Raw genomic sequence first — 18,561 nt, 5'->3', positions numbered from 1 at the left:
GTGGTTGAGCTCTATGATTTCCATTTCAGATGTAAACATGGATAAAGAAAACTTCCAATTACTGGTATCTGGTGATTGCAATCAGTAATTTTACAAAGATGGCAGAATGTGTTGCCTCTCAAAAGACGATAGATATTTTAATTTGTCCAATTTGTCTAGAAAGATTCACAAAACCAAAGTATGTCCCATGCTTACATACTTTCTGTGAGGGTTGTATTTTGACATACAGTACTTCAATACTGGGGAAATTGGAAGGAAAGGATCATTCATATAAACTGTCCAGTCTGCCGAGCAACAGTTCAGTTACCAAAGAAAGAATGCACACCAAGGGAATTTGTAGATCAGTTACCTGCAAACTTCCTTATAATTGGGTTATTAGAAAAAGAAAAGGTTACACGACCAGAAAAGCTATGCATGTCAGGCGAGAGACTTGATATTACATCGAATGCAACGTTTATCTGCATGGATTGCTCAGATACACTTTGTGATACCTGCCAGAAATATCATAAATCAAACAAAGCAACTTCGAATCATGACATCAAACCAATAACTACGCTAACAGATGGAGAAAAAATACCGAAAGCATTCAAAAATATCTGTGCTCAGCATTGTAAAAAACTAAAGTTATTCTGCACTTTGTGTATCTTTAAGTCACAGAAAGTGTGATAATATTGTAACTATTGAAGAAGCGAAAAGTTTTTGTACAGATGCTAAATTTGAAAAGTTAAAAGTGGATATAAGACATGTATCAAATGATTTTGATACTCTTTTATCTCACTACACAGAATGTTTACAAAGCAATGAAACACAGTATGAAGATAAACAGAAGATGATAGAAATATCATGCAGTGATATAATTTCAAAAGTAAAAGCAATGGAAATAACAAAGAAAGCTGAACTAAAAAAATTATATGAGGAAAAGAAACATATTTTAGAAGATAGGATGGATACATGTACGAATTGTAAGAAAACTGTTCTTTCATATAAACAAACTCTTGAAATAAGCATTGAAAAAGCCCCTGAAGTGCAGATAATGATTGAGGCACAAAAGATAGCTAGTCAAATTGAGAAATATAAACAACTATTAAGAAATTACAGATTTGATGGTTCCAAAATTTTGATTTGTTTTGGAACAGGTATTCCAAACGCCATTAACGTGTTTATGAACAGTTTATTTAAAATATTCATAAGTAACGAAGTTAAATTCCTGAAACTGTTAACAGATGAGAGAATTCCTGTTTTCAATTCAGTGCAAAAATCATCTTTGAATCAATCAGTTGGATATTTTTGGAACCCAAAAGAAGATATCAAAATCAGTAAGTACTTTCAAAATACTACAAATACGGGTAGATATGAAAATAAGTGTATCTTTAATTTATTATTTAAACGACAAAGATCAAAAATAATTGATTAAATTATAATACATTCATTTTAATATGGCAAAATTGCATTAGTATACGTGCCAGCTAGCTTACGGATAAAAAAAAATTCCTGTTACTCTCTCTCGTGGTGGGGGACAATTTCTATGTAATCAATCATGGTTCCGAAATTTTTTTTCCCCCTTGCTATCTTTAAGGTTCCTTTGCTGGTAATCACTATTATTTCTATTGCAAGATACCAAATAGTGTCGGTCCTTTTTAATTTTGATGGCAAAAACCTTCGGAACACCACTTTTCGAGAACTGTGATAATTAGTGGAAGGAATAAGCCGCTGGAATAAGTCCCTTTTTAAGTTTCCTAAAACATGATAAGGGCGAGACATTTTGTCAAATCCATTTAAGTTTCATGAAATAGCGTAATATAGCTATACGTCTAGTTTTTGATACAAATATATGATAGGGTCTGTATTCAAAATATATGTAAAGGATGAGTTACTCGATGTCTCAGCTAAAAGATAACAAAGGGAGATTTAAACTCATATGTCGTAAATAAACTGACAACCAATGGCATAAAAGAAAGGGAGTAAAAGACAAACAACAGTACACAAAATACAACATAGAAAACTAAAGACAGAGCAACACGAATCCCACACTAAAACCCGGGGGTGATCTCATGTTCTCCTGGAGGGTAAGCAGATCCTGCTCCACTAGTGGCACATATCGTATTGCTCATGTAAGTACAAACCCGGTAGGTCTCATTTTTGGAAAAGAGGACGGTACTGTGGCTATAACAATTAGAACGTATCCGTCGTCATCTGTGAAATAGATATTCCATAACGGTCAACCAACTCCTGTTGGCGTACTTAAAATTTTCAAACTGATGATTTTAACTTCACCACTTAGATTTCTTGGTTTAATAGCTTACTTGTAAGAAGAAACCATTTATTAAGAAAATCATGATAGGACTATATAGGAATATAGTGTCAACCGTCAAGCTCTAAATATTTTTGAAAGAATAACAAAGATCCACTATAAATAAAGAATCCTGTAAATAAAAAAAAACATCAAAATATTCATTCCACTGTTGATAGTGATCAATGGACCAACAAAAGGCACACAAAAGTACAAAGTTAAAATTAGGAAAAAAAAATCTCTTAAATCTAAAATTATATATATGTTGTAAGACAAACAACAAAACTTTACCAATTGATGAAATTATGGTTTACCTTCCCTCGTTAAGGATGTACTTAGGTGATCTAAGGTAAAATTAGATGAATCAAGAAATCAAAATTGATACTTTAAGCTGAAAGAGTATAAGTTAAGGATCAAAATAAGCTAAACATATTGATAGGTCATGGAGCTCCTTTTCGAGATATTTGATTTATAAAATATGGCGGGAAAAGGCTGACGCGGAGTTTTACCTTATATTTGCATTAGTATTATTTGGGTCTCAAATCAAAAGAAAGGAAATCAAGAATCTGCTTAAATTTTGTCAAATGACCTTTTATGAGCTATTAAGTCTTATGCTAAAAGATAAATAGGTGTTATGGGGCAAAATGTTTTACCTTCTATTGTATGGAAAAATACCAAGAGGTCCGAACATTTGACACTTGTTCCAAAACCTCACCTAAGTACATCCTTAAGAAAGAAATTTTGACTCGTAATGCATCCACATTGGATGTAAGCAATTTGCCAATTTCTGCTTACATTTGATATAAGTTTATCTTCATTTCAGAGTTGCATCGACCTATATTTGGTACTTCATTGGCAGCACAAAATGTTGGAACTAAAAGTTCATTCAGTGCATCTCCAACAACTTCACCACTGTTAGACAGTCTCCTATCTGCTTCAACATTACCTGACAAACCATTAGCTTATCCTGGTTCTATGGTTACTTCTGTTGCTACTGGTTCTTCAGTGCCAAAAGGAACCTTTAGTTTTAGACAACAACCTTTTACAACAGGTACTCAGTCTCCATTCAGTTTTGGACAAGGGTCATCGACTACTCCAGGAGGTGGTCAGAATTTGTTTACCTCAACACAGAAGGCGTTAACAACCACTGGTTCTGCTGGGTTCATATTTCCATCCCATCAAAAAGAAAATACTTTTGCTGGTAAATCATCAAAGGAGACAAGTCCTGTAAAATCTACACCAAAAGATTGTACAGATGAATATGAACCTAAAGTTGATTTCAAACCAGTCATAGATTTGCCTGATCTTGTTGAAACAAAAACAGGAGAAGAGGAAGAAGAGGTTCTTTTCTATGAACGGGCAACATTATTTAGATTTGACGATGGACAGTGGAAGGAAAGAGGAACTGGTGATTTGAAACTCTCACGTCATGAACAAACACAACGTGTTCGATTATTAATGAGACGAGATCAAGTTTTGAAAGTTTGTGCCAATCATTCCCTTACTAAAGAAATGAAACTTTTCCCAATGCATTCTTCTAAAAAGGCATGGTGTTGGAATGCTCAGGACTTCTCTGAGGGAGAAATTCAAGTAGAACAATTAGCAGTTCGTTTCAAAGATGAGGACCTTGCTTTGAAATTCAAGACAACTTTTAAAAAACTGCAGTCTGAAGTTGATCAAGTAAAATCAAATCAAGCGCAAAAGAGCCAGCTAAAACAGTGACCACAAATAAACCATTACTTGGTTCAATGTTCAAGAAAGAGGAGGGATCATGGTCGTGTCCCGCATGCTTGGTATCAAATAAATCAGATGTTCAGAAATGTGCTGCTTGTCAAACACTGAAGCCAGGTCTGAAACCAGAGGATGTTAAACAGACAGATTCAAAATCTTCCAACATATTGATTCCACATCAGGTAAGTAATTATGCGGTTTCGTACTGTTAAGTTATAATATAGCTTCACTCAAAGAGAAAGGAATTTAGGTGTCAGATATGCAGGCTATAACACTTTTAATATCTGATGTTTTTCTTGGTTAATTGTTATGTAGTTAAGTCGGAATCTAAATTTTAGAAAGCCAGAAAAATATTCATGTTCATAGGATCAGAGTTGCAAACCTAGGTGGTCTTGGCAATACTACCAGAAATGGGTAATGCTGGGCAGTACCGGCAATATGATCTTATAAGCTTATTTTTTACACAGAATAGTGAAGACATGTATAGTTTCATAGTATTATAACCAAATATATGCATGTTATACAGATAAACATTGAGAGTCATTTTCAGATGATCAAAGATTCAATAGCTTCCTTTTCTGTCTATAATACAGGCAAATTACAATTAAAAATTTCACATTTGTGTTACCTTGGTACTTGTTCAATTCCTAGCTTTGTTTAAATAATCCAAACTTTGAAAAAAAAAAATTTAAGTGCAGTGTTTAAGTGTATTGAATTTGTTATACATTCATTTTGCTTAATAAATACACTAAGGGGGTATTTCATGGACACTTGTATATTTGAAAATACTGATTATAGTAATATAAATAAATCTGTGTTATAATCTTAACAATTAGTGATGTAACTAATAAGTATGATAAAGCTTTGTTAACATTTTTTTAGCAGCAATCGCTGAAAATTCATTTTCCTTACATCATGTACATATGATTAATTGTTTTTACAATATTAGTTACATACAGTATTGTTAAAATAATTGACACCGAAGAAGGCTATTTGTTAAGCCGAAATATTTGTCAACACGATTTATTAACAACATCTTCGTATAATACCATCTTATGTTAGTATCGTTGTGCAAATCTCTAGACTTATATATATATATATGTATATTTGTTTAAAAACTTTAATTCTTGGCTTCATGTTAATAGTTGACCTATTTAGACAGAATGGAAATTTAATGAATTTTAAGGGAGATTATATATAAATCTTATCGAGAAAGCTCTTCACATTTATCTCTGAGTCATAATGTGTGTCTTAGAGTTGTTGGACCAATACTTTCTCAGATTTATACACTTTATAATATGAGTCATACAAGTGAACTTCTAAATTAAACTACAATGTTCCATATTAATATCGTTTATGTATTGCATAATTTATTAATTGCATTTGTATTTAATCAGTGGATCCTTGAAAAATTTCAGGCCTGTATTTCATATTACCAAGTGTTGCCCAATATTACCGGTAAAACCTAAATAAAACCTGGGTTTTCCCAGTATTCCCCACTGGGCTTTGCAATGATCATCAAACCTGGTTATGATTTGGGGGGTTTACAGTAGGAAAACACAGATTTGACATATTTACAAAAAAGTGAGCAAGGGTTTGAACTTGTGAAATGTGCTAATTTATTTTGGTATGTTGAATTCACTATAAAAAAGAAAGATCACCAAACTGAAATGCTGTGAAACTTATCACTGAGTGAAAGTTTACTCATTAATTCATGTCAAATTTGATTTATATATTTTGGCACCATTGTCCAATATCAAATGTGAGAGTCTTATATACTGTCTAAACACAGAGACATAAATCTAGCAAAGGACATATAATTACACGCAAATATCTCTGTAACGTGTAAGATTATTATTCTGATCAGTAACATCAACTCAAGCTGTAAAAAGTTAAAACATTGTTCAAAATGTTTTACACCTTGATGGCGCACCCTTCCACTCATGCCATATTTTCTCTCCGTTTTCGGCTCCAAAATTATTTGGTACCTTTTAGCATCATCAGGAAGCTTGTAAGGGGTCATCAGGCCTCCTAAACGTTCTCAACAAACTGTGAATATAGTCCTTCTAAAGCAGGAGTACAATCATGCATATGGACATTATCTCCCTATTATTCAGCTTCTATATTTAGTAATGATTGATATTTGGTCTCGGCATTATTAAGTTGTGTTGTACTGTTTAAGGGGTTTTCAGAAGTGCTAGACAGTCACTTCCTGTTTAACCATACTTAAAATTTTTATCATACCCACTGAGCATGAAATGTTTGTCAATGTCTACTTAGGGGACGACCTTTTGATATTCTGGGGAGGGGGGCAAGGAGGATTTGTTTTAGATCGATTATTTATTTTTGTGGACTAAAAGGAAAGATTTTTTTATTTTCTGCACTGTTGAAGCATGATTTTTCATTTTCATTAAAACAAGGGACGGATAATTTATTTACACATTTATACTTATAATATTTGAAAACACACAATTTCTAAATTCATTTTTTATACGACTGCACAAACTTTTTGCGGTCGTATATTGGTATGATGTTGTCGTCGTCGTCGTCGTCGTCCGAAGACACATTGGTTTTCGCACTCTAACTTTAGTTTAAGTGAATGGATCTCTATGAAACTTTTGTCGCAGAAAGCTCGACATAGGGATAGTGATCCGGCGGCGGCGGCTACGGCGGCGGCCGCGGCGGCGTTAGCTTACTTCTTAAAATCTTTTTATTTTAGAAGGTGGAAGATCTGGATGCTTCATACTTTGTATATGGATGCGTCATGTTATGAAGTTTTCGTCAGTCACATGTCCAATGTCCTTGACCTCATTTTCATAGTTCAGTGACTACTTGGAAAAAAAGTTAAATTTTTTTGTAATGTTAAATTGTCTCATATTATAAGTAATAGGATAACTATATTTGGTATGTACGTACCTTGCAAGGTCCTCATGCCCGTCAGACAGTTTTTACTTGACCCCGACCTCATTTCATGGATCAGTGAACAAGGTTAAGTTTTGGTGGTCAAGTCCATATCTCAGATACTATAAGCAATAAGTCTAGTATATTCGGTGTATGGAATGATTGTAAGGTGTACATGTCTAGCTGGCAGGTGTCATCTGACCTTGACCTCATTTTCATGGTTCAGTGGTTATAGTTAAGTTTTTGTGTTTTGGTCTCTTTTTCTTATACTGTATGCAATAGGTCTACTATATTTAGTGTATGGAATGATTGTAAGGTGTACATGTCCAACTGGCAGGTGTCATCTGACCTTGACCTCATTTTCATGGTTCAGTGGTTATAGTTAAGTTTTTGTGTTTTGGTCTGTTTTTCTTATACTATATGCAATAGTTCAACTATATTTGGTGTATGGAAATATTTTATGATCTATATGTCAGTCACGCAGGTTTTATTTGACCTTGACCTCATTTTCAAGGTTCATTGCTCAGTGTTTAGTTTTGTGTTTTGGTCTGTTTTTCTTAAACTATAAGCAATAGGTCAACTATATTTGTTGTATGGAAGAATTGTTAGCTGTACATGCCTGCCTAGCATGGTTCATCTGACCATGACCTCATTTTCATGGTTCATTGGTCAATGTTTAGTTTATTTGGTTAATGTTAAGTTTATGTGACAGTTGTAATAAAGCTTTATATTTAGGACTATCAACATAATATCAATGATTAGTAAAGAAGGCGAGACATTTCAGCGTGTGCACTCTTGTTGTAACTTCCAGACATAACTTGTGTGTTAGTGTATGGATCTCTCTGACATTGTACCACAAGGTTCCATATCACATTGGGAATGCTGGGATTGATTTTGGGGGTAATTGCCTCACTTTTAGGAATAAGGGGCAAAACAAGTGGCAAAAAACAAGCATTTTTCTAGTTTCTTGACAATAACTTGTGTGCAAGTGTATGGATCTTTCTGAAATTGTACTAGAAGGTTCCATATCACAAAGGGAAAGCTGGAATTAAGTTTGGGGGTTATTGCCTAAAACGTTTATGAATAAGGGGCCAAAAAGGGGCCAAAAATAAGCATTTTTCTAGTTTCCAGACAATAACTTGTGTTCAAGTGTATGGATCTCTCTGAAATTGTACTGCAAGGTACCATTCCACAAAGGGAAGGCTGGGATGGATTTTGGGGGTAATTGCCTCAAAATTTTAGAAATTAGAGGCCAAAAAGGGACAAAAAAACAGCATTTTTCTAGTTTCAGGACAATTACTTGTGTGTAAGTATATGGATCTTTATGAAATTGTACTACAAGGTTCCATATCACAAAGGGAAAGCTGGGTTTGAGTTTTGGGGTAATTGTCCTAAACGTTTAAGAATTTGGGGCCAAAAAGAGGAAAAAAATAAGCATTTTTATACGCCCGTTTACAGACAATAACTTGTGTTCAAGGGTATGGATCTCTCTGAAATTGTACTGCAAGATACCATACCCCAAAGGGAAGGCTGGGATTTAGTTTGGGGGTGATGAATCATAAGGGGGTTCAAAAAATTGGGGGGGGGATTTATTTTTCCTTTTTTTTTCTTTTTTTTTCTTTTAAAATTTTCCATTTTAAATTGGTTATTTCTGATATATTTATAAAAGCAAATAATAATGATATGGTTTCAATATGTAAATTAAGAATTTATAAGTTCTTAGACCACATTGATTCTGTGTCAGAAACCTATGCTGTGTGTCAAATATATAATCACAATCCAAATTCAGTGATGTATCAAGCTTGAATGTTGTGTCCATACTTGCCCCAACTGTTCAGGGTTCGACCTCTACTGTCGTATCAAGCTGCGCCCAGCGGAGCATTTTATTTATTCTTAAATAATAATATTCATGTATAGTCAAGTCATTATGTACCATTTAATCATAATTAATCATCATCCTCTGGAAGTGAATCTTTTGAATTCCCAACCGCATATATTGCATACATACAAGGTATTAAAGTTGGGCTGTAACTAGCCTCTTTTAAAAGTAATGCCAAACAGAAATTTTCGGTAAAGGGTTTGTGGGCCACTGAAGGCCCCAAGAAGCTATAGAAAAAATTCGTAAGGGTTCCGCGGAACCCAGTGTCTCGCCTACTTTTTCTGTTAATCGCAGGCTCAATAAAAATGAGGAAGTAAATCAATAAAAATATTCCTCTTGATACTATCTTTTGATTGTAAGAAGCTTCTGTCCAAGTTTGGTAAAAATCAAGGATAGTTTATGAATCTAATAAATGTTTAAAAACTTTAAATGCAGACTGAATGTAATGTTAACTGGAGGAAAACAAAATTTCCTTCTAGATACTAGCATTTGATCATAAACAAGCTTCTGTCCAAGATTGGTACAAATCCAAAATAGTATAAGAAAGTTATTTAAATTTTAAAAACTTTAACTACAGAGTGAATGTGTTGTTTCCTGGCAGAAAATCTAAGTCCATTTAAAAGTAAAATAAGGAAAAAAGGGATTTATTTTTTTACAAAATTTACTTCTGGATACTATCTTAATTATGACCATAATCAAGCTTCTGTCCAAGTTTGGTACAAATCCAGGATAGTTTTTAGAAAGTTGTTAAAATTTTAAAAACGTTAACCACAGAGTTAATGTTAACTGGCAGAAAAACTAAGTCCATTTATAAGTAAAATACGGAAAAAATGGATTTTTTTTTTTACAAAATTTACTTCTGGATACTATCTTATGATCATAAACAAGCTTCTTTCAAAGTTTGGTAGAAATCCAGGATAGTTTAAGAAAGTAATTAAAATTTCAAAAACTGTAACCACAGAGTGAATGTAATGTTTAACTGGCAGAAAAAACTAAGTCCATTTATAAGTAAAATACGGAAAAAATGGATTTTTTTTTTACAAAATTTACTTTTGAATATTATCTTATGATCATAAACAAGCTTATGTCCAAATTTGGTAGAAATCCAGGATAGTTTAAGAAAGTTAATAAAATTTCAAAAACTTTAACCACAGAGTGAATATTTGTGGACGCCGCCGACGACGACGACGACGACGCCGACGGAATGTAGGATCGCCATGTCTCGCTTTTTCGACAAAAGTCGAAGGCTCGACAATTAAAGGGTCTCGAAAATGCGCAGGATGCACGATTTTGCATCATTTTTGTCGAGCCTTCGACTTTAGTATCTAGAAGGAAATTTTGTTAAAATTTTGTTCTATTTTTTCCGTATTTTACTTATAAATGGACTTTTCTTCCAGTTAACATTACATACAGTCTGCAGTTTAAGTTTTTAAAACATTTATTAGATTCATAAACTATCCTGGATTTTTACCAAACTTGGACAGAAGCTACTTACAATCAAAATATAGTATAGAGAGGAATATTTTTATTAATTTTTTTCCTCATATGTTGAGCCTGCGATTAACAACAAAAGTAGGCGAGATACTGGGTTCCGCGGAACCCTTACACATTTTTCTTAATTTGAAACGCAAGTTCTGTTTTAATTATTTTTTCTACAATATTTTGGTCTCAAAGCAAAATATATAGATTCAGTGTAATACTTTTAGTTTTAGGGACAACATCAAAAGACCAATATGTAGGATAAAGCAAAAAAGTAATTCACATGGTTAAGTATGTGGCTGCTGGTTTTTGGTGGAAGGAGACTTCAAGTCTTCTGAAAGTCTTTACTGCCGGCTGTAAAATCATTGAACCGTCACCAGGACGTATGCCTTATCCCTTTCTGTGCTTTACAATTTCATAACAACTTCCGTGTCATATCTTGACACCGATGTTTACACATAATCTAATCTGCATCATTTAATTTATTAGTTAGGCTTGAAAAACGATCACTATCGTTAGTGTTATAATTTCTCATGTTTTAATGTATTAATATCAACCCTTTTATTTATGTAAATTATTAGACTTCATCTCATCTTACATGAACGTTATTTACTTACTTGTAACCGGATGTCTGTAAAGTAAAGTTTGTAGTACGCATGCGTGAATTTGGTATGGGGTCGGTTCGCCCTTGCTCCGTTCGCCCTGAGTTCATCCCCATAGAGTACATTCACCCTGGGTTCCTTCTCCTTACTTTTATCGTGGAAGTATTATATTGACTGCTTTTATCAAGGACGTTTTATACGTCCATGCAATTATCAAAAATAATAATATTATGGGTATTAAAGTTTAATAAACTTATTCCGATATTTATATGGTATAAATTCTCGAAATTCAGAACCACGTTGATAACGTATCTGCGCATGTGCACAAATGGGAAATTAAATTGTGCATCTGAAAGTTTCAAAATAATGATAAACAGAATGTCATATATTCATAAAATCCATCTTGAGTTAGTCAAGTTTATACGTGGAGAGTACGACTTCAAATCAATGATTCTAGTAAAAATACACGGATTTAGTTTTCCGTCTGTGTTCAGATCTTTAATGCAATCAATTAAGTCATATTCCAGTTTTAATCAACATGTGTTTTTTTAAAACGAAAGTTAGAATATTTAAGTATGTTATTGCGATAATAAAGAGTCAAGCGCACACGTGAATCTGCTGGTGTTTTACACATCAAACGATGCACCGTCTGTTGACAGAAATATCAATGTACAAACTAATGTCTGTTAACGGATTCCATTTCGAAAGTACGTAGTTTTCATGTCGGTCATTGTCGGAATGTCCCCAATGATTGCCTTTATTGCCTTAATACGTTTCAAAGTTTTAGAAGTGATAAAAAACGGGATTTAACAACAGAATAGTCCAGCTCGTTACCGTTATTCGTCATTTCGTTATACTACATACATGTAGTATAACAAAATCCGAGTTCCATATTTTAATTAGATTGCGTTATTCGTCATTAAGGTACACACATTATCGAGGCTCGAGTACGGAACCAGTAATTCGTTGCTGTCAATAGTTTATTTTCATGAAAAATTTCAGAAAAGGGCTGTGTGACTCCTGACGGAAAATGCCATTCCTTCCCTCAGACTTTTGTGTAAAAATATTAGACGAAAAACAAATATCATATATATATATGGGTCAAGCACTTTAAATGAACGGGTTTGAAATGCTAAAAGAGTCAAGCGCACATTTGATTCTGTCAACTGACAGTGCATCGTTTGATGTGTAAAACACTAACAGATTCACGTGTGCGCTTGACTCTAAATTATCGTTATAACATAGCAAAGTCATCACCTGAAATGACCAGTCAATCCTTGGCCTGACACATATCTGCATTGGATATTTTTTAGAATTTTTCAATATATGTTTATAATGAAAAACCCTAGTTTAAGCAAAGTTGACTAAAATCTTGGTGGCCAGTTTTTTTAAAGTTAACTATCTGCCTTCGACAGAAGACTTTCAAGTGAAACCAAATCAATTACTGTTATAATTGCATTGCATCAAGTTGACCATGCTGAGACGAACGTATGGAATTTAGTTATAGAAAATTTAATTTAAATCAACAGTATTTGCTGATTTTTATGTTAAGTGTAGTGAGTTTTGGTTGAGTTATGAGTATTATTATTTTTGGAAGAAAAAAATACGTCGAAAGCAATAATGGGACAACGCAGGCTGGGTTGGTAGGGGCTGCTTTTATTGTAATTAGGGCCCCGCCGAATGGCGGATGCCCTATAGTGATCAGTCAGTCCGTCCTTAAGAAATTGTGTCCGCTTTATATCTAGAGAACCTTTATGATTTCAAAGTTTATACTTTACATGTATATTAACCAACAATAGAGGGTGTGTCATAATATATGTTCAACTTCCTAGGTCAAAGGTCAAGGTCAAAAACTTTGGTTTTAGTTGACAACCCCATGGCCTATGGGAAAGATCGTGTCCGCTCTATATCTTGAGAACCGTTATGATTTCAAAGTTTATACTTAGCTCGTATATAAACCAACACCAGAGGGTGTGTCATAATTATGTTCAACTTCCTCGGTCAAAGGTCAAGGTCAAAAACTTTGGTTTTAGTTTACAACCCTATGTTCTATGGTAAAGATCGTGTCCGCTCTATATCTTGAGAACCGTTATGATTTCAAAGTTTATACTTGATATGTATATAAACCAACACCAGAGGGTATGTCATAATTTATGTACAACTTCTTATGTCAAAGGTCAAGGTCAAAAACTTTGGTTTCAGTTGACAACTCCATGTCCAATGATAAAGATACAAATTTTTTACCACACATTATTCACAGCAGGGCCCACAGAGATGGCTCCCATCTCAATTATATCTAGTTCAAGTTACCTTTTATGCATCTTCTTCCACTTCAGAGCAATTAGCTCTTTGATTTTGTTTTTTTTTTTTGGGGGGGGGGGGGTTCGGCTTGCAGAAAATCTTTTATACCTGTCATTTATGTGGGTTTTTTAAATTAAGTTAAGTTATCATTGATATAACTATGTCAAGTAAGTTTTTATAACACATTTCAATTACAACTTGATGTAGTTCCTAACTGGGATACAATTTAAAGTAGTTTGTAAAATTAGATAAAAAGTCCTTAAAACAAAATTACTAAATTGCAAATGGAACGCAACACTAAGAGAATAATGAAGGGCAATCAATGAACAAAAGGCAAACCCGGGAACAGATTAAGCACAAAACGACAAACAATAGACAAATAACACTGAAAACTAAAAATAAATGAGAAACATGGATCCCGAAAAACGGGGGCTACGTCAGAGGGTGAACAGAACTTGCTTCTTGCAAGGCACTCGCCGTAAAAACAATTTGATATGAAGACAAGATTTTTGAAATTTCCTACATGAGGCATTTGCCTCAATGTAGTTACGGCCTTGGAATAAAAGTGAGGTAAATGTTCTTGAGGCAATATACCTCAAGTCAAATGAAACCCATTTTCAGACATTTCAAGTATATTAATATTTATACATTGTATTATTAAAAGATTTGGGAAGTTTTTTCCGAAAAAAATATGAAAAAAGATGAACTTTGGAAGAATTTGGTGCCATATCATACTTAAGAAAAGCATTTATAAAAGGGCTCAAAAGACCTGGCGAGTTATTCATTTTCAATACATTATAAGTCAGGTTATTTATTTTCAAACTACCACAGAGCAAATTATTCATTTTTGTTATTATCAAGGCTGAGTTATTTATTTTCAAAATCCTTAAGCCCCCCCTCCCTCCCCCTCCCCCAGAATATCAAAAGGTCGTTCCCTTACGATGGGGTGACAGTTTTTTTAACACTTTGTTTCATATTCATTTAAGTTATAATGTTAATGTTTTCTTTTTCAGGAGGTGTCCAGTTTGGAAATACAACATCGGATCAAAAATCTGCTGCAGGCGTTTCCTTTCAATCAGAGGCAAAACCAACATCTGCTGCAGACATCAAATTTGGTCAGACAACAAAAGCAGCTGATAGTACTAATCCTGCTGCAGGAAGTGGATTCAATTTTGATGGACCTACTGTTTCTACAGTAAAAACAACAACAGCTGAAGCAGATACTGACAAACCTCCACTCAGTGGTTGTTTTGAATTGGGAAAATTACTGGAGTCTGACAAAAATAAAGCAACACCAGGAGCAGTAAGTTTTAGACAGACCGTTTCTTCCACTTCCGACAAGAAAACTGAACCTTCAAAGCCAGATCTATTTACAACTGAACCAAGAAAGTCTACTTTAGGTGTTCTCACGTTCCCAAAACATCTAAACCTGGTTTCAGTTTTGGTGGAGAAACTAAGTCTAACAATTCAATATTTACCTTTAAACCCAGTGCTCCAATTGCTACGGCCTCACCCAGCCCAGCTGTTATAGAAACAAACAACAAACCAGTATCATTTAAGCCTAACACGACATTTGTTTCTTCAACAAGTATCTCTAAACCTGAGCCTGCTAAAAAAGATGAAAAGAAAGGATTTGGGAATCAGTTTAAACCAAAAGCAGGAAGTTGGAACTGTTACGGCTGTCTTGTTTCAAATAATACTAATGTACTCAAATGTCCTGCCTGTGGTACCCTGAAGCAAGGAGTTAAAAGGAAAGACCTACCAAAAGAAACAAAAGAGTTCTCAGCATTTGGAAGCAGCACTGGTGGATTTAACTTTGGTGGAAAAGGAGTTACTAAAGAGGAGGCTAAAGAATCAGGTCAACATGAAAAGAAGGAGGGAAAGAAAGGATTTGGTGATTTGTTTAAACCTAAAGAGGGTGCCTGGAAATGTGATGGCTGCCTTGTTTCAAATAATGGTGATGTTCTCAAATGTCCTGCATGTGGTACGTTGAAGCCAGGAGTTAAAAAGGAAGACCTACCAAAAGAAATGGAAAAGTCTTCCGCTTTTGGAAGTACCGCTGGTGGATTTAATTTTGGTGGAAAAGGAGTATTCACTTTTGGAACAGCTGGCATATCTAATACTAATGCAGGCTCTGGATTCACATTCCCTACACCTGATTCCACAAAGGACAAATCTGAATCAAAACCAGCCTTCGCTAGTTATACTTTCACAACAACAAAATCAGATGCAGAGAAAAATAAACCAGATGCTGCAGCCAAAGGTTTCAACTTTACATTACCATCTGCTACACCAGGAAAGAGTAGGGGTAGATTCAGTTTTACATTGTCACCATCAAAAGACGCAGGTCCAAAGTCTCCACCCACCGATGCTGATGGTACGTATATAAATAAAGACGGAGATGATGGTCACATTCATTTTGAACCGATTATTGAACTGCCGAGTGCTGTTGATGTTGTCACTGGAGAAGAAGACGAAGAAGTATTATTTCAACATCGTACTAAACTGTTTAGATTTGTTGATGGTGAATGGAAAGAACGCGGACTGGGTGACATCAAAATCTCCAAACATAAAGAAAGTGGAAAAGTTAGACTTCTGATGCGTCGAGCGCAAACTCATAAAATCTGTTTGAAGCATTATTTAACGCAGGAATTAGAGTTAAAACCTATGCCAAAAACTGATGGAAAAGCATGGATTTGGTTTGCTATGGATTTCTGTGACGACGAACCTACAATGCAACAATTAGCTGTAAAGTTCAAAAATCAAGAAATAGCAACCGGCTTCAAAAAGGCATTTGACGATGCCAAAGTACAACTTGAATCCTCTGTCACTACCCAGAAATCACCAGTAAGCAGTGTTGGGGATTCTGATGATAGAAATGATGGTATTGAATTTGTAAGAGAAGAGCAAGCTACAAAGGAGCAAATAACAATGGCAAGAAAGTTTGTGTTACCTGACCACTTCTATTTATATGAGAAGAAACCATCCTGTCCAGGGTGTATTGGTTGCGAGGATTACGAACCGGGGAAAAAATCACCTGCCAAATCTAAAATTTTAGTTAAATAGTAGAATATTAAATAGTATGTTGCCAATTAGACCTAAGAGATATGGAATTTAATCGAAATTTGTTTGTATCTTGCATTAAACACTTTCATAGATTAACATTGAGATATTTTGTCTGATATGTAAAAAGGGCTGATTGAATGTCTGTACAATATAATATCTTTAGAAAAGTTTCACGGCAGATAAATAATAAATCACTTCAAAGTTTGAATTATCATGCCATTAATAGCTCTTTTTTCAAATACTAGTAAATATAGATTTAAAAATGATCGTAAGTTAGAACTTTAAAAGAGTTTATGACACAATACAATTATTTATCCTCTTAAGATTTTTTTGCAGCTTTTGATAAATTGCGCACGAGACAAAATATCACAAGAGACCGAGAAGTATTATGTAACTATATTTTTTGCTCACCTGGCTCAAGGACCAGAGGAGCTTATTTCATCACTTGCCGTCCTTCGTCCATCGTCGTCGTTAACTTTTACAAAAAAACTCCTCAATTGAAACTGCTGGGCCAAATTTAACCAAACTCGGTCACATTCATCATAAGGGTATCTAGTTTTACAAATGTGTCCGATGTCCCCGCCTGCAAATCAACATAGTCAACATGGCTAAAAATAGAACATTGGAGTAAAATGCAAGAATTGTCTTTGATCTTGAAACCGTTACAAATAGAGAAAATCTGACGGGGTAGAAGTGTTCAAAATATTAGATCTATTTATTGACTATATAAAACTTTCAGACGACTTATTACAGGAGTTATTGCTTTTAAATGACAATTTTTTTTTTTTTTTCCCTATTATCTTAAAATGAGAATTGTAATAGATAGAGAGAAACTTAAATGATAAAATGATTAGCAAGACAAGATTTACAAATAAGTCAACATATTTGAATTCGCCAGACGACTCATTATTGCTCTGTATTGACGAGTTTTATCAATTTTTGCGTGTTTGCTTAATATCTTAAATACTATAAATTAAATACTAGTAGATAGAGAGAAACTTTAAATAGCAAACGTGGTTGAAATCGTCTTATTGGAGTTATCGGCCTTTAATGACGATTTTTGGATTTACTATTATCTGACAAACTATAATAAATAGGTAGAAATAAGCAAAAATGAAAAGATCTACAAATATGTCAAATGGCAGAAATTGTAAGTTTACTCCTTATTGGAGTTATTGTTCTTTAATAACGATTTTTACTCATGCTTAGTATTCTGCATATTGTCTTTTTTAAAAAACTATGAAAGATAGATAGACACTTTACATAGCAATATTCAGCAAGACAAGCTATACAAATAAGTAAAAGTTTGCTGACATTGTTAGTGGACTCTTTATAGGAGTTTCTGCCCGCGAATGACAATTGTTATAACCCTTTTTGTGTGTTTTGGGCAAAAAATTAAGAAGATAGATATAAACTGTCAACCGAAAAAAAAATAATCAGCAGTACAAGATCAATGAAAAATAGATGTTTGTCTTGAATTCTATTGTAATCCACAATGTTGGAAAATGTCTATTGTTGACGATGGAAATAGACTGAGGTAAGCAACACAGGCTCGTTAGTACCTCTTGTTTTTATTATTTGCATATTTTGAACATCACCATGATCACTAAAGGAAAAAAGTATGTCAAGAAGTGACAAAACTGTCTATAAGGTTCCATGAAATTTAGTTATTATACCATAAGTTACAGAGTTAGTGGTAATTTGCATTTGTTTGGTCCATCTATTCGAAACTGTTGCATTTTACTCAACTTTTGTAATATGGAATAATTTGATATCTGGTCTGCATAATGATAAGTTGTACCATGAAAGCAATTTTAAAATCTGCTTTGGCAGTTTCTTCAAGTTTGACAATACTTCTAATTTTTTTCACTAGCCTCCACTCTAGGAATGGGGAGGGGGCTATATTATTGATACCTTGTCTGACTGTACACTGTACAACCTTCAACAATGATCATCGTATCAGTCAGTAGCTTGACAGTAATGAGTTGTAATGTGTGAGCTTCTCAGATCTGTCAGACATCCTTTCTATTTCCAGATACTTTGAATTACAAGTGGGGTAATGGTTAGCAAGATAAATTGTCCAACTTATTGTTATATACCTTTTCAGCAATATTATTTCATTGCATATTTATAAGCTTCTGTATGAAGTAATGATTCAGTATTTGGCTTGACCTTAATTGTAATGAGTTTTACTGTGTAAGCTATTTTCAGATTTGCACTCACTTCATGTTTTACCATACTTTGAACATTTATGATGCATTCTGAGCAAGGAATTTTCCGTTTCATTGTTCTCACCTTCTGTATGAAACAAT

General features: G+C 34.0%; 2 protein-coding genes across 2 annotated transcripts; both read left to right on the top strand.

Moving 5' to 3' along the window:
* Positions 1-633: 633 nt before the first annotated feature.
* LOC127702719 (E3 SUMO-protein ligase RanBP2-like) lies at positions 634-4,012 on the top strand. Its single transcript, XM_052207024.1, has 2 exons — positions 634-1,316; positions 3,114-4,012. Exons 1-2 carry the CDS (start codon positions 830-832, stop codon positions 4,010-4,012), a joined length of 1,386 nt encoding a protein of 461 aa, XP_052062984.1. The 5' UTR covers positions 634-829.
* On the top strand, positions 3,975-16,826 carry LOC127701926 (E3 SUMO-protein ligase RanBP2-like). The gene is made up of 4 exons (XM_052205895.1): positions 3,975-4,203; positions 10,770-10,794; positions 14,197-14,486; positions 14,567-16,826. Exons 1-4 carry the CDS (start codon positions 4,039-4,041, stop codon positions 16,247-16,249), a joined length of 2,163 nt encoding a protein of 720 aa, XP_052061855.1. The 5' UTR covers positions 3,975-4,038; the 3' UTR covers positions 16,250-16,826.
* The last annotated feature ends 1,735 nt before the right edge of the window (positions 16,827-18,561 follow it).

Source organism: Mytilus californianus, unplaced genomic scaffold, assembly GCF_021869535.1.
Source record: "Mytilus californianus isolate M0D057914Y unplaced genomic scaffold, xbMytCali1.0.p SCAF_5, whole genome shotgun sequence".
Lineage (NCBI taxonomy): Eukaryota > Metazoa > Mollusca > Bivalvia > Mytilida > Mytilidae > Mytilus > Mytilus californianus.
This window is presented reverse-complemented; position numbering and strand designations above follow the sequence as displayed.

Bases quoted from the DNA above. Each gene is read 5' to 3' on its own strand.
- LOC127702719 (XM_052207024.1), top strand. From the start codon at position 830: ATGATAGAAATATCATGCAGTGATATAATTTCAAAAGTAAAAGCAATG. The intron at 1,317-3,113 runs GTAAGTACTTTC...TCTTCATTTCAG, and splicing joins AAAAGAAGATATCAAAATCA to AGTTGCATCGACCTATATTT.
- LOC127701926 (XM_052205895.1), top strand. From the start codon at position 4,039: ATGTTCAAGAAAGAGGAGGGATCATGGTCGTGTCCCGCATGCTTGGTA. The intron at 4,204-10,769 runs GTAAGTAATTAT...TTAATTTATTAG, and splicing joins ACATATTGATTCCACATCAG to TTAGGCTTGAAAAACGATCA. The intron at 14,487-14,566 runs GTAAGTTTTAGA...TACAACTGAACC, and splicing joins ATAAAGCAACACCAGGAGCA to AAGAAAGTCTACTTTAGGTG.